The sequence below is a fragment of the Ahaetulla prasina genome, chromosome 2 (genome assembly GCF_028640845.1).
Source record: "Ahaetulla prasina isolate Xishuangbanna chromosome 2, ASM2864084v1, whole genome shotgun sequence".
NCBI classification, from domain to species: Eukaryota; Metazoa; Chordata; class Lepidosauria; order Squamata; family Colubridae; genus Ahaetulla; species Ahaetulla prasina.
The window spans coordinates 20,617,085-20,631,449 of record NC_080540.1 but is presented as its reverse complement, the minus strand read 5'-3'; the positions used below and the strand labels follow the sequence as shown (position 1 = coordinate 20,631,449).

General features: G+C 47.4%; 1 protein-coding gene across 5 annotated transcripts; it reads right to left on the bottom strand.

The window, feature by feature from the left end:
- Positions 1 to 27: 27 nt before the first annotated feature.
- LOC131190286 (zinc finger protein ZFP2-like) lies at positions 28 to 9,202 on the bottom strand. 5 transcript variants are annotated; one of them, XM_058167532.1, is made up of 5 exons: positions 8,539 to 9,202; positions 7,157 to 7,252; positions 5,705 to 5,779; positions 3,078 to 3,305; positions 28 to 2,078 (listed from the first exon to the last, which is right to left on the bottom strand). In XM_058167532.1, the coding sequence occupies exons 1-5, from the start codon at positions 8,567 to 8,569 to the stop codon at positions 211 to 213; spliced, it is 2,298 nt and encodes a 765-aa protein (XP_058023515.1). In that variant the 5' UTR covers positions 8,570 to 9,202; the 3' UTR covers positions 28 to 210. The 5 variants fall into 5 exon arrangements, with proteins under 5 accessions (XP_058023515.1, XP_058023516.1, XP_058023517.1 ...); XM_058167533.1 differs by having other exon boundaries at positions 7,157 to 7,229; XM_058167534.1 differs by having other exon boundaries at positions 7,157 to 7,229; positions 8,568 to 9,202.
- Positions 9,203 to 14,365: the final 5,163 nt, after the last annotated feature.

The following is a 14,365-nucleotide window of genomic DNA, read 5'->3' as shown; positions in this document are numbered from 1 at the left end:
CCCCTTCTTCCCCCCCCCCCCCCCGGTTTCTGCCTGCTTCTCCTTTCCAGCTTCATCGTGGATGGCCAGTGAGAACAGAGCAGGGGAACAGAGAGTGAACAGGGAAGGACAAGGAAGAAGCAAAACCAGAAAGGATTTGGGAGGGCAGCTAGAAGGAAGAGAAGGAGGACATTGGGCAGGAATAGAGAGAAGAGGCTGGAAGGGGAGAAATTAGTTGATGAGAGAAGCCTGAGCTGTTTCTGGAGCAGGGGGAACGTAGGCTGGATGGGAAAAACCCTGGGATGGGAAGGGGAGAGTCCAAGGCAGCTCCAAACCAGGGAGGGGAAGAGGGGAAGGTGAGGAAGGGAAGGCAGGTAAAGGAGGGAGAGGACTGGGAGACGAAAAGGAGGTGGAGAAGATGGAGCTGGGCAGGGGAATGGCTGGCTTGTGGGGGTTGGGGGCAAGCAATGGGGAAAGGACCGGACCAGCTGAGTCCTTCTGGCCGCCGTGGGTGCGCCGATGACGATTCAGGTGAGAGCTGCGGCTGAAGCATTTGCTGCAGAGGCTGCATTTGTAGGGCTTCTCCCCGGTGTGGGTGCGCTGGTGGATGGTCAGCTCCGAGCGCTGGACGAAGGCCTTGCCACACTCCCCACAGGCATAGGGCTTCTCCCCCAGATGGGTGCGCTGGTGAGTCAGCAAGTTGGAACTGACACTGAAGCACTTGCCACAGGTGTCGCAGCGGTACGGCTTCTCCCCGGTGTGCATGCGCTGGTGGATGGTCAGATCCGACTTCTGGATGAAGCCCTTGCCACACTCCCCACAGGAGAAAGGCTTCTCCCCGGTGTGGATGCGTTGGTGCTTCATCAGCGCTGAGCGCTGGGCAAAGGCCTTCCCACAACCCTCACACTTGTAGGGCTTCTCAACCACAAGCCCCGGGGGCTGAGCGGGAAGCTTGCTCAGGCTCTTCCCACAGTCCAAGCAATGGCTGCTGCGAGTGAGACGTCCTTTGCTGCCGTACAGCTGGTATTTCAGGGTCTGCTTGGCCCCACTGCTGAGGAGGAACCCTTTCACATGTTCGGGGCAGCAGTGGGCAGCTGCAGCCACCGCGAGGGCTTGGTGGACTCTCTGGTGCCGGTCGAGATGGGAACTCACAGAAAACCCCCGGCCGCACTGAGCACAGGTATACGGGCGTTCCCCGGTGTGCACCCGCTGGTGGCGCTCCAGGTCGGAACGCTGGATGAACCTCTTCCCACAGTCGGCACACGGGAATGGGCGCTCCCCCGTGTGAATGCGTTGGTGCTGCGCCAGGTTGGAGCTGCGGCTGAACCGCTTGCCACAGGCACTGCATGAGTATGGGCGCTCCCCCGAATGGGTCTTACGGTGCTTAGCGAGAGCAGAGCGTTGTCCAAAACATTTCCCACAATCGGGACAGTAGTGTGTAGTGGGGACCAAAGAGGTGGCCGAAAGCTGCTCCTGAGGGTTGTCCTGATGGGTGCGCCTGTGCCGGTCAAGGTGGGAGCTGACGGAGAAGCATTTCCCACAGTCTTGGCAGATGTATGGCCGCTCCCCTGTGTGCACCCGCTGATGACGCTCCAGATCCGATTTCTGGGTGAAAGCCTTGCCACAGGCTACGCAGGGAAAGGGACGCTCCCCTGTGTGCACACGCTGGTGCTGCACCAGGTTGGAGCTGCGGTTGAATCTCTTGCCACAAGCCACACACAGGTAGGGCTTCTCCCCCGTGTGGATCTTCCGATGTTTAGCCAGGATGGAGTGTTGCCGGAAGCAACGTCCACACTCGGTGCATTGGTGTGGTCTCTCTGGTGTGGGCATACTGTGGCCTCGACCACTACCACTCATGCTTTTCTTCCCACACTCCCCACACACCCCAGACTTTTCCAGGTGCCTTTGGCTGTCGGAATTCTTCCCTTCCGGCTGATGCACTGCAGATTCTTGAGGAGGCTGTTGGTCCTTTAGGCTCTGCGGGCACCAATTTCTGCTTGTACAAGCCTCATCTGGGCTGATAGATCTCCTTGAGGGTGATGCCCCCTCCTCCGCACGGTCGTGTTCTGGCTGCAGCTCTTCTTCATTCTCCCGAACAGCTGGAATAGAAATAGAAAGATAAGAAGCAGCAGGACCAACTCCAAATGATTAGTTTTCTCAAAGTGACGTCCTTCAGGCTCTCCAACCAGCTCCATCATCCACAGAGATACAAAAAGAGGGATGCAATAATCCAGATCACCATTAGGCACAAACAAGGATAATTTTCTGGGTCTCTTTGCTACCATCTAGTGCAGGGGTGTTAAACTCAAGGCCCGGGGGCCAGATCCGGCCCACAGGGTGCTTAGATTTGGGCTGCGGGGCCACCCTGGAAACAGTTAAGGACTGGCCCGCAGTGCCTCTGCCAGCAAAAACAGAGCTTGGGGAGGGCTGCGTGAGGAATCGTCAGAGCCTTTTTTTTACCTTTCGAAAGCATTCGAAAGCATTCGTCACAGCCTTTTTTTTACCTTTTGAAAGCATATAACCTATTCAGCCAAATAGGTATAAAAATGCTTTTAAAAGTTAAAAAAAAGGCTCTGAAGATCGCGCAGCTCAGCTGTGATTTTCAGAGCCTCTTTTTTTTTACCTTTTAAAAGCATTTTTTAAAAGAAGCAGCAAGCGGGGAAGCGGGCAAGTGGGCAACCGGGCGATTGGGTGGGCATGGGTGGAGGGGCCACGGATTTTTCCTACCGGTTCTCCAAACCACCTGCCGCCATCGCTACCGGATCAGGTGATCCAGTCCGAACCGGGAGCATTTCAACCCTGGTGTGGTCTCAGTAAGACTTTATAAAGCAGTACTAATTCTTCATGTGATCTTGATTCTATCCCTCTGTTAATGCAACCTAGGATTGTGTTAGCTGTTTTGGCTGCTGCAACACACTGCTGGCTCATATTTAAGTGATTGTCGAGTAGATCTCTCCCACAGTTACAGCTATTGAGCCAGGTCTCACCCAATTTGTTCCCGCTTGACTCCCTCTGTAGATGCTTTCCCTGTTATTCTGCACAGTGTTGTCCCCTTCATTCTCAGTATTCCCACAGTTCCTGCAAGGAGACCATCTCACCTTCATCTTTGTGATTCTTAGCTGCCTTCTTCCTTGCTTTCCGCTTCCCTTCCTGGCTCTGCTCTTTCACCAGTTCCCGCAGCATCTTCTCCACTTGGCTCCTGCCCGCCGTCTGAAGGATGAAGCCCAGCTGGCGCCGGAGGTCAGCATTGAGTCCACTTTCGCTTGGGGCAGCTGCTTGGCTCTGCAACCGGGCTTGCGGGTCTTGGCTCCGTTCAGACTCCATGACTGCACCACAGAGACACAAACGCAAACAGACAATTCCTGCATAGCTTTGACAAGCGATCCAGGTAGACAAAAAAATGCTGAATTGCTCTAACGCCTTAATGTCTTGCTTCGGGTAGAAATCAGCCAGAAAAGCTTTTCAGAACATGGTTATTATTAAATTATTCTGGACATGCTTTGGATGGAGACCCTGTTTCATGTAGTGGTGAAGGTGTCAGACTAGAAACTGAGAGACTGTGAGTTCTAGTCCCACCTAAAGCACAAAGCTAAGAGGGTGACTTCGGGCCAGTCACTTTCTCTCAGCCATAGGAAGGAGGCAATGGCAAACCACTTCTGGAAAACCTTGCCAAGAAAACTGTAGGGCCGTGATGGCGAACCTATGGCACGTGTGCCACAGGTGGCACACGGAGCCATATCTGTGGGCACGCAAGTGTTGCCCTCGCTCAGCTCCAGCGTGCATATGCGCCCCGGCCAGCTGATTTTCGGGCCTTCTGGTCCCACCAGAAGTCAGGAAACAGGCTGTTTCCAGCCACCAGAGGGCTTCCGGGGAGGTGGTTGAAGGCCGTTTTCGCCCTTCCTAAGTTCCTAGAAAGGCTCTGGAGCCGGGGGAGGGTGAAAAACAGGCCTTCAAGTCCCACCAGAAGTCGGGAAACAGGTTGTTTCCGGACTCCAGAGGGCCTCCGGGTGGGTGGGAAAGGCCGTTTTCGCCCTCCCTAGGCTCCAAGAAAGATTCTGGAGTCTGGGGAGGCTGAAAAATGGGCCTACCGGGCCCACCAGGCCATTGCATGCCAAAAGCGGAGGGACCGCAGGGGTGGGTGCCACACGTGCAGGCGCAGGGGGGCAGGATGCATTGAATTATGAATGTGGGCATACACGCGTGCGATTCCCCCTGCGCTGCCCCTGCTTTTGGCACGTGACAGCAAAAAGGTTAGCCATCACTGCTGTAGGGTCTTGTCCAGAGTCTGCAAGAATTGGATATGATTGAAGGGAAGGAAAAATTGCTTTGGGTATAAAGTCGTCTATAGAGACATAGCTACAAAGACTAGCTAAAGTGTTGGCAAACCTTATTTCCAAATGTCAGCCAAATACAAGAGCAACAGGACCCTGGGGGACAGTCAGCCACTTGCCTATTGAATTAGCCTATTAGTGCTGGGTGAGAATTATGGAAGTTGTAAGTCAATATGCCTGAAGAGCCTCGAGTTCAGAAAAATTGTCCTGATGTAACTGCTGTTGCGATCCACTGATGTTGCGGTCATACTATTTGCATTGGCCCACTGCCTTTCCTTCCACTTTAGATACAATGCCCATGTGGCTGACGACAGTAAAAGTAAAATATAAAAAAAGAAGCCACATCAGAAAATTATTACAAAGAGAAACAGATGCAATAAGACCCTTGGTGGCGCAGTGGTTAGAGTGCAGTACTGCAGGCTACTTCTGCTGCCTGCCGGTTGCCTGCAATTTGGCAGTTCAAATCCCAACAGGCTCAAGGTTGATTCAGCCTTCCATCCTTCTGAGGGGGGGAAAATAAGGACCCAGAGTGTTGGGGGAAATACGCTGACTCTGTAAAACTGCTTAGAGAGAGCTATAAAGCATTGTAAAGTGTATATAAGTCTAAGTGCTATTACTATTGCAGTATCCTTATAGCAATGTATGTAGGGCCTCTGGTGGCTCAACAGACTAATGCAGCTGCTTGCAATTACTGCAAGTTCAAGTCCCACCACGCCCAAGGTTGACTCAGCCTTCCATCCTTTATAAGGTAGGTAAAATGAGGACCCAGATTGTGGGGGGCAATAAAAGTTGACTTTGTATATAATATACAAATGGATGAGACTATTGCTTAACACAATGTAAGCCGCCCTGAGTCTTCGGAGAAGGGCGGGATATAAATTCAAATAAAAAAAAATGTAGGCAGATGTTTTGTAAGGTGAAAGCTGTTCATGGCATTACAAAAAACATGACTGGAAAAAAAGCTCCTTTTTCAAGGATAAACTCCAGAAATGGCCTTAACCCAGGATAGTAACCTCAGGGTAAAATGCAGCCTGCTCCAGCTGTTTTTGGCATGTCCTAGATAAATGTATTTAATTTATATCCCTGCTTTATTGTTTTTTTTATAAATAACTCAAAGCAGCAAATGTATCTAACTTGCCTTCCTCCCTCTATTTTCCTCACAACAATAACCCTGTGAGGTGAGTTGGTCTGAGAGTGTGACAGGCCCAAAGTCACTCAGCCAGCTTTCATGCCTAAGGCAGGAATAGAACTCACAGTCTCCTGGTTCCTACCTTAGTGCCTTAACCGCTACACCAAACTGGCTCTCTGATTATAGGGGAAAGGAATCCAGGTTTCAGGGAACTTGAGCACTTATTCAGAGACAGGGAGAATCTTCCTCCTCCCTGCAGACCTACCAGGCCCAAGTCCTCTTCTTCTGTGGGACTCAGCAAAGGCAGTTATCCGAGGCCAACTGATTGCAATTTCCTCTGCTGCAGATGGGAGAAATGGAGGTTTCAGGTCAGAAGACTTCAAGGTACACCATTTGTTGCATTGATATCAAGGAACTCAAGCGGGCAAACGTAAGATATTCCCTTCATTTGATGCCTACAATAATAAATATGTGAGACTGGTTGGAAAGGAAGAGGGACTAGCTAAAGCAGGGGTGTCAAACTCAAGGCCTCGGGGCTGGATTCATCCCACAGGGTGCTTAGATCTGGCCCGCGGGGCCACCTTGGAAACAGCGAAGGACCCACCCACGGTGCCTCTGCCAGCAAAAACGGAGCTCAGGAGGGCCATATGCTCCATTTTCACTGGTAGAGGGTTGCAGGACGCTGTCGCAGGCACCCTCGACACAAGTGATGTCAAGCTGGCCACACCCACCCTGGCTATGCCCACCCCGGCCCCCTAATGTCAAACACAACCCACATGCAGCCCTCAATGAAATCAAGTTTGACACCCCTGGGCTAAAGGATACCCAGTGAGCCCCATGATCAAGTGGGAATTTTGAACCTGTCTTGAATCTGGTCCAGTGTCCTAATCATATTCTGCATTGGTTCCACAACCATAAAAGATGCAATTTCAGATTTAAGTGAATCCAAAGATCTTACATTGAAGCAATCATGAATTCACATCCTGGCAAAGGAGTAGATAGCAAGGAGAACTCTATTCTAAGATACTCCAGAGTTGTGGCAATGCAGAGCAAATAATATTAGGGTTTAGATCAGAGGTGGGTACCTTCAGCCTCAAGCAAGGATAGTCCATAGGAAGTGTCACGTAAGTTGAGAGATAACCACCAGCTAGAGTTTTGTGTTTTTACAGCCATGGTGGTACAGTGGTTAGAAGGCAATATTGCAGGGTAATTCTGCCAACTGCCAGCAGTTCGATTCTCCCTGGCTCAAGGTTGACTGAGCTTTCCCTCTTTCTAAATTGGGTAAAATGAGGACCCAGATTGTTGGGGGCAATATGCTGACTCTGTAAATGGCTTAGAGAGGCCTGTGAAGCAATATATGTCTAAGCGCTATTGCTATTTTGTGTCACCCCGTGGGACAGCCTAGCAATGTACCCTGGCTGTCAGGGTTCCCTTTGGTAGCCCTCAGAGTGTCTTCCAACCATAAACAGATCACAATTTAACAAAAAATAAAGGAAGTTCTCCCCACCAATAAATCAACTCTCACTTACTGTGCTGCATCGCTCGATCAACCCACACCCCATCCCCAAAATGTTAAGTGTGGCTTATCTGTTTCCTTTAGATAAGGACCATTTTCAAAATTCAACTTTTGGATGGAAATTGCAGCAATGGATTAAGGCTAGTAGTAAAGTCAGGAGAGATGACACACCAACATCCTGATGGATGAAAAGGTACTCACCCAGTGAGATCACATTCTCATAGTTTTCCTGCATGACGTTGGTGATCAGGTGCTTGTGTGAATATCGGCAACCCTGAAATGACAACATCCTGCATGCTGAGCCAAGAAGCAGGACAGAGAGAGAATTCTGTTGTGTGAACCATGACTGCATTGCACAACCGAAGACTAGGAAATTCAAGATTTGGGCTACAGGGGTCACAAGGAGCAGGAATTTGCTCCTGGACAACGGGGAGTACAACGGAAAGTACAAATGGACTTTCTCTTCCATAAGGAAATAAGAGCAAAAATGAGGCCCTGGCGGAACATTATTAGAAAATCGGTAAATCTAGTTTTACTCTTGCAGATTGCAATTGATAAACGGAGTTCCCTGTGCTGAATGAGGCTATATTTTGCTGAACCTTTGTTTACCAAATCAAATACAGTGACTATGTTTACAAGTAGTCCTCAACACGACCACAACTGAGACCAGACTTTCCGTTGCTAAGCAAGGTGACTGTTAAGTGAGTCACACCTGACTCTTATGAGCTTTTTGCCACAATTGTTAAGTGCGGTCATTAAAATTCCAGCTTAATTTTGACTGGGTTGGCACAACCTATTAATCTACCCCAAAACTGATCATGGTTAAAATTAGCCAAGCTGAACATGTACCAATGCGGATGGTAGGTCTTTGACCAACCAGGTTTAAGCTTGCTGTGCAAACGCATTGCAAGCTCAACTCCTCTGAAAGGCACCCACCCAGAGGTGGGTTTCAGCAGGTTCTGGCCAGTTCTGGAGAACCAGTAGTGGAAATTTTGAGTAGTTCGGAGAACCGGTAGTAAAAATTCTGACTGGCCCTGCCCCATCTATTCTCTGCCTATCAAGTCCCAGCTGATTGGGAGGAAATGGGGATTTTGCAGTAACCTTCCTCCCCCCAACCCCTGTGGGGTGGGAATGGAGATTTTACTGTATCCTTCCTCTGCCACACCCACCAAGCCATGCCACACCCACAGAACCGGTAGTAAAAAAGTTTGAAACCCACCACTGGCACCCACTAAGGGAAAGGTTGATTGGCAGAGTAACCGGAGGTAGAAGGCAGTGGTGGGATTCAAAACTGTTTACTACCAGTTCTGTGGGTGTGGCTTGGTGGGCGTGGCAGGGGAAGGATACTGTAAAATCTCCATTCCCACCCCATTCCAGGGGAAGGTTACTGCAAAATCCCCATTTCCTCCTGATCAGCTGGGACTCGGGAGGCAGAGAATAGATGGGGGTGGGTTCAGTCAGAATTTTTACTCCGAACTACTGAAAATTTCCACTACCGGTTCGTCAGAACTAGTCAGAACCTGCTGAAACCCACCACTGCAATGAAGGGAAGTGTTTCTTCGCACAGTGTATAATCAACTTACAGAATTTACATCCACAAGAAATGACTAACATAGAATGGAAGACGGGAGGTTATCAAGTGGCTCACTGTCAGGACGGCGGTGTAGAGCTTCCATATCCGAAGGCAAGCTACCTCTGAAATCAGTTACAGAGGACGACTAACAGGGGGGAAAAGGGGGGGGCTGATGTTCCGATGACCCGCCGGTCTGGCATTTCCAGGAGGGGCATGGCTGGCCGCTGGAGGAAACCAGGATGAAGAGAGGAGCCGTCGGATCTTGCAAAAGGAGTTCTCCGGGATACTCTTACTTTCAAATTAATTCCCAACCCTGGATTCAACGGGAGTCGCTCTCAAAGGAAGTCAAGCAAGCGGCTTCCAGCTTTGCCTCCGTCCTCCGGCTGCTCCTTTCGGCTTTTCCTCTTCTCCCACCGGTGAGAACCTGGGTTTTTTCCTTTTTTTTCCTTCCAGATTTCACCATCGAAGTTCCGGAGTTTCCAGCTGTTTGTGAGCACCGTCGTTGCCGCCGCTCCTGCTCGGCTATTCTCAGCCGTCTCTTAAACCCCGCTGCCTCTCTTACGACGGGGCGCCGATGGCCCCGAGGGAGGAGCAGCTGCGGCTGGTCTCTTTTGGGAGGTGGGATGGATGCCCTGATCAACTCGGGTTTCAGCCGCCACCTCCCCGACCCAGGAAGCTCAACCCCGGATACAGCCGGCGAGCAAAAAGAGGTGAGTGGGAAATCCGCAGCCCCCAAACGCTTGGAAATCGGCAAGCCGGAGCCCTCTGCTGGCTCCCTCGATATCCACGCGCTACCGGGGAAAAAAAATCCCAGTCACGTGCGCTTGGTTTGGAATAGAATAGAATAGAATAGAATAGAATAGAATAGAATAGAATAGAACAGAATTTTTTATTGGCCCAAGTGTGATTGGACACACGAGGAATTTGTCTTTGGTGCATATGCTCTCAGTGTACATAAAAGATATTAGAATAGAATAGAATAGAATAGAATAGAATAGAATAGAATAGAATAGAATAGAATAGAATTCTTTATTGGCCAAGTGTGATTGACACACAAGGAATTTGTTTTTGGTGCATATGCTCTCAGTGTACATAAAAGAAATTAGACTAGACTAAACTAGAATTCTTTATTGGCCAAGTGTGATTGGACACACAAGGAATTTGTCTTGGTGCATATGCTCTCAGTGTACATAAAAGAAATAGAATAGAATAGAATAGAATAGAATAGAATAGAATAGAATAGAATAGAATAGTTGAATTCTTTATTGACCAAGTGTGATTGGACACACAAGGAATTTGTCTTTAGTGCATATGCTCTCAGTGTACATAAAAGAAATTAGAATAGAATAGAATAGAATAGAATAGAATAGAATAGAATAGAATAGAATAGAATAAAATTATTTATTGTCAACAGTTCTAAGGTACAACACTTAATGATAGTCATAGGGTACAAATAAGCAATCAGGAAATCAGGAAACAATATCAATATAATTGTCCTGTGTACATTCACATTCACACGCTCCCCTCCCCACTTTGTTTGCTGATTGGAAACGCCCAATGTTCAGCCCTGGAGGGATTATGGAAAATGACAGATGGTGAACATGACTTAAAACTCCCAACGATAAAATATCTTCCAATAATGGAAAGGTGTGCCGTTAGAAGACAAAGCAGCATTTTGAATTGCTCCAGAAGGCAGATCCAGAGACAGAGGATAAAATTTGAGCCAAAATATCAGGAAAATCACTTCTCGTTATTGAAGTGGCATTAAATCCTGCTCTACTGATATAGAGCAGAAGGCTGAATTAGAGGCCCAGAATGGAATAATCATTTAGAACAGAATAGAATAGAATTTTTATTGGCCAAGTGTGATTGGACACACAAGGAATTTGTCTTGGTGCATACGCTCTCAGTGTACATAAAAGAAAAGATACGTTCATCAAGGTACAACATTTACAACACAATTGATGGTCAATATATCAATATAAATCACAAGGATTGCCTGCAACAAAGTTACAGTCATACAGTCATAAGTGGAAAGAGATGGGTGATGGGAACTATGAGAAGATTAATAGTAGTGCAGATTTAGTAAATAGTTTGACAGTGTTGAGGGAATTATTTGTTTAGCAGAGTGATGGTGTTCAGGAAAAAACTGTTCTTGTGTCTAGTTGTTCTGGTGTGCAGTGCTCTATAGCGTCGTTTTGAGGGTAGGAGTTGAAACAGTTTATGTCCAGGATGTGAGGGATCTGTAAATATTTTCACGGCCCTCTTCTTGATTCGTGCAGTATACAGGTCCTCAATGGAAGGCAGGTTGGTAGCAATTATTTTTTCTGCAGTTCTAATTATCCTCTGAAGTCTGTGTCTTTCTTGGGTTGCAGAACCGAACCAGACCATTATAGAGGTGCAGATGACAGACTCAGTAATTCCTCTGTAGAACTGAATCAGGAGCTCCTTGGGCAGTTTGAGCTTCATTTGAGGATTAATAATGGTATCTGTAAAGAAAATCTTGGAGTTGGAGTTACTTGTTGAATCAGCAGGGTGACCTGGATACAAGAAAAGAAAACACAATTGTCAGCACATCTGGGGGAATCAATATAATAATGTTTTGTGTTAGCAAGGCCCCAGCTCAAGTCTGATACTGTAATGGTATGCGGGAATGGCCTTGGAAGACAGGAAGAAGATCCAAACCAGAGCAAAAGTCTCATGAGAGGTAGCTCAATCCTCAGATGGAATACAAGTATGGGAAGCATTTCAGAATAACAAAATTGGAAGGGACATCGGAGGTCTTCTACCTAGTCCAATCCCCTGCTGAGGCAGGAAGCTCTATAACATTTCAGACAAATGTCCAGTCTCTTATTTTTTTTATTTTATTTTTTTATTTATTTTGTCACAACAGTATATATAAGCATAAGCATGAAAATAACTATACAATATATAAGCATATATATAAGCATAAGTATGTAATAACTATATTAACTGGATATAATGAAAGGAAACAATAGGACAGAAACGGTAGGCATGTTTGTGCTCTTATGCACGCCCCTTATAGACCTCTTAGGAATAGGGTGAGGTCAATAATAGACAGTTTTTGGTTAAAGCTTTGGGGATTTTGAAAAGAGATCACAGAGTCAAGTAGTGTGTAAAAACACACTACCTTAAAAACTTAAAAACTCTTCTTAAAAACTTCCAGTCTTGGGAGCGTTCACAACTTCTGGAGGTTTGGAGAATGGTGGAGAATTCGGTGCTTTGGAGAATAGCTTGACCTCGTCTTCTTTGCAGCAACCCCTTAGATATGCTATCATGTCACCCCTAGTTCTTCTTTTTATTATACTAGACATACCCAATTCCAACAACCGTTCTTTATCCTCCAGTCCCTTAATAATCGTTGTTGCTCTTCTCTGCACTCTTTCTAGAGTCTCAACAACTTTTTTACATGGTGACGACCAAAACTGGATGCAGTATTCCAAGTATGGACTTAAGGTAAAGGTAAAGGTTCCCCTTGCACATATGTGCTAGTCGTTCCCAACTCCAGGGGGCAGTGCTCATCTCCGTTTCAAAGCTGAAGAGCCAGCACTGTCCAAAGACGTCTCTGTGGTCATGTGGCCAGCATGACTAAACACCAAAGGCGCATGGAATTCCGTTACCTTCCCACCAAAGGTGGTCCCTATTTTTCTACTTGCATTTTTTACATGCTTTTGAACTGCTAGGTTGGCAGAAGCCTGGACAAGTAACAGGAGCTCACCCCGTTACGTGGCACTAGGGATTCGAACCTCTGAACTGCCAATCTTTCGATTGACAAACTCAGCATCTTAGCCACTGAGCCACCACATCCCCTAAGTGTGGCCTTACCAAGGCATTATAAAGTGGTATTAACACTTCACATGATCTTGATTTTATCCCTCTGTTCATGCAGCCTAGGACTGCTTTGGCTTTTTTGGAAACTGCAGTACACTGCTGGCTTGTATTTAAGTGGTTGTCTATTAGGACTCCAAAATCCCACTCTCGGTTACTATTATTGAGCCAGGTACCACCTATACCAGGGGTGTCAAACTGGTGTCGTCACGTCATCATGTGACATATCAGGACTTTTTTTCCCTTCACTAAATGGGGTGGGAGCGGGGCCAGCATGTGACGCATCCAGCCCAGGGGCCGCAAGTTTGACCTATACTATACCTGTGCATTTGATTTTTCTTGCCTAAACGTAGAACCTTACTTTTTCATCATTGAACTTCCTTTTGTTAGATAGGGCCCAAGGTTCAAGTCTGTCAAGATCCTTCAGTATCTTGAGCCTATCTTCCGGAGTGTTGGCTATTCCTGCCAACTTCAGGAGAGACCCTCCCTAGTTTCCAGAGATTAAAAAAAGAGAAGGTGAGAAACACTTTCAGTCTTGCAGGATTCTGTCAGATGTCAGCTTACAATAAAGATAGTTCTGGTGCTCCTTGTGTGGATTAACTTGAAGAGCTGAAGGGTAACTTGTTCTAGGCTTACCACTTTAAGAAGCGCTTAGAGAAACTGAAGTTTTGAAACTTCTTTTCTTGAGAAACAGGGACATCCATTGGCCAGGGGCAGGGAAGATAGTGTCAAATAAAATTATAAAAAATTAGAAAATAAAGATGGCAGCTGCAACCAAGTCTTTACTACAGGCATCAAAGCCACCATCATCTCAACATTTTTGACACAGCAACCCGTTGTGGATGCCTCCAATGAAAAGATGAATCAATGATTCTCAACCTTGATAACTTTTAGGTGGGAGCTGAGGTCCGCTCAAAGTTCCCAAGGCTGAGAAACACTGATCTAGGGAGTGGGATGACAGATAAAAAGGTTAGATAGTTTTCTGCCATTCCCAAATATAAGAAGTAGAGTAATGGTCTAAATTCCCAGAAGAGTAATTTGCAGTGGAAACCTTTGCCTCTTGGGGAAGTGGTTTCTATTTGCTGGATTCAAACACAATTAATTGGCAGTTGGGTATGCTTCAATTCACATCCTTTTCCTGAGATGCTAGCAATTGTAATTCAGCTGTATTTGGAAGACCACAGATTAACTAATTGGTCACTGATGACCAAGCAATGGATGTCTTCCTTATCCTATCAGAACAACAATAATGTCAAGGCATATAAATATTTGTGTATTTTCTACCTCAGGGGTCACCAACCTTTTGGACCTCAGGGACCACTAAATTCATAATTTTAAATCCCGCGAACCACTAATATGATCTGCCTAATGACCGCCTGGGTTGGCATGGCTAGGTGGTCATGTGACTGGGTGGGCATGGCCAACTCGATGTCACGTCGAGGGGTGCCTTGCCAGCCTCTACTTGCCCCTCCCCTTCCAATCACTCCTTGCCTCCCCGCCTGGGCTCCTTAGGGCTCCGACAGGAAGCAGTTGCTGGAGCTAAGCAGCCGCCATAAGAAAGAGTTGGCAAAACAGCTGGCTAGTTCAAATTGGATCTGCCTGTGAAGGAGGCTAAGTAGAAGCACTTCACTGAGGACTAGGAGCATAGGCTTTCCAAGCAGAGGGAAGACCTGCGGGAGTGCAAGGCCAGGTAATGGCGCTTGGAGGCTCAGCTGACTGAGATGATCAGCTAGTTCCAGGCCATGATGAAGTCCCACTGGAACAAGGTCCTCCAGCTCTTTGCCACCAGCACTTCCCTCCAGCCTTCGTCCAAAACCCCACACCAGAAGGCTGAAGCAGACCCCAAGTCAGAATTTCTGCCCCCCTCTGATCCACACAAAAAGACCCCATAGGGAGAGACTCTCTGCAGCAACACAAATGTTCATTTCATGTTTCTGTCCCCGGGGCCGTAGTTTGAGGACCCCTGATTTAGTGCAATATAAAAAATG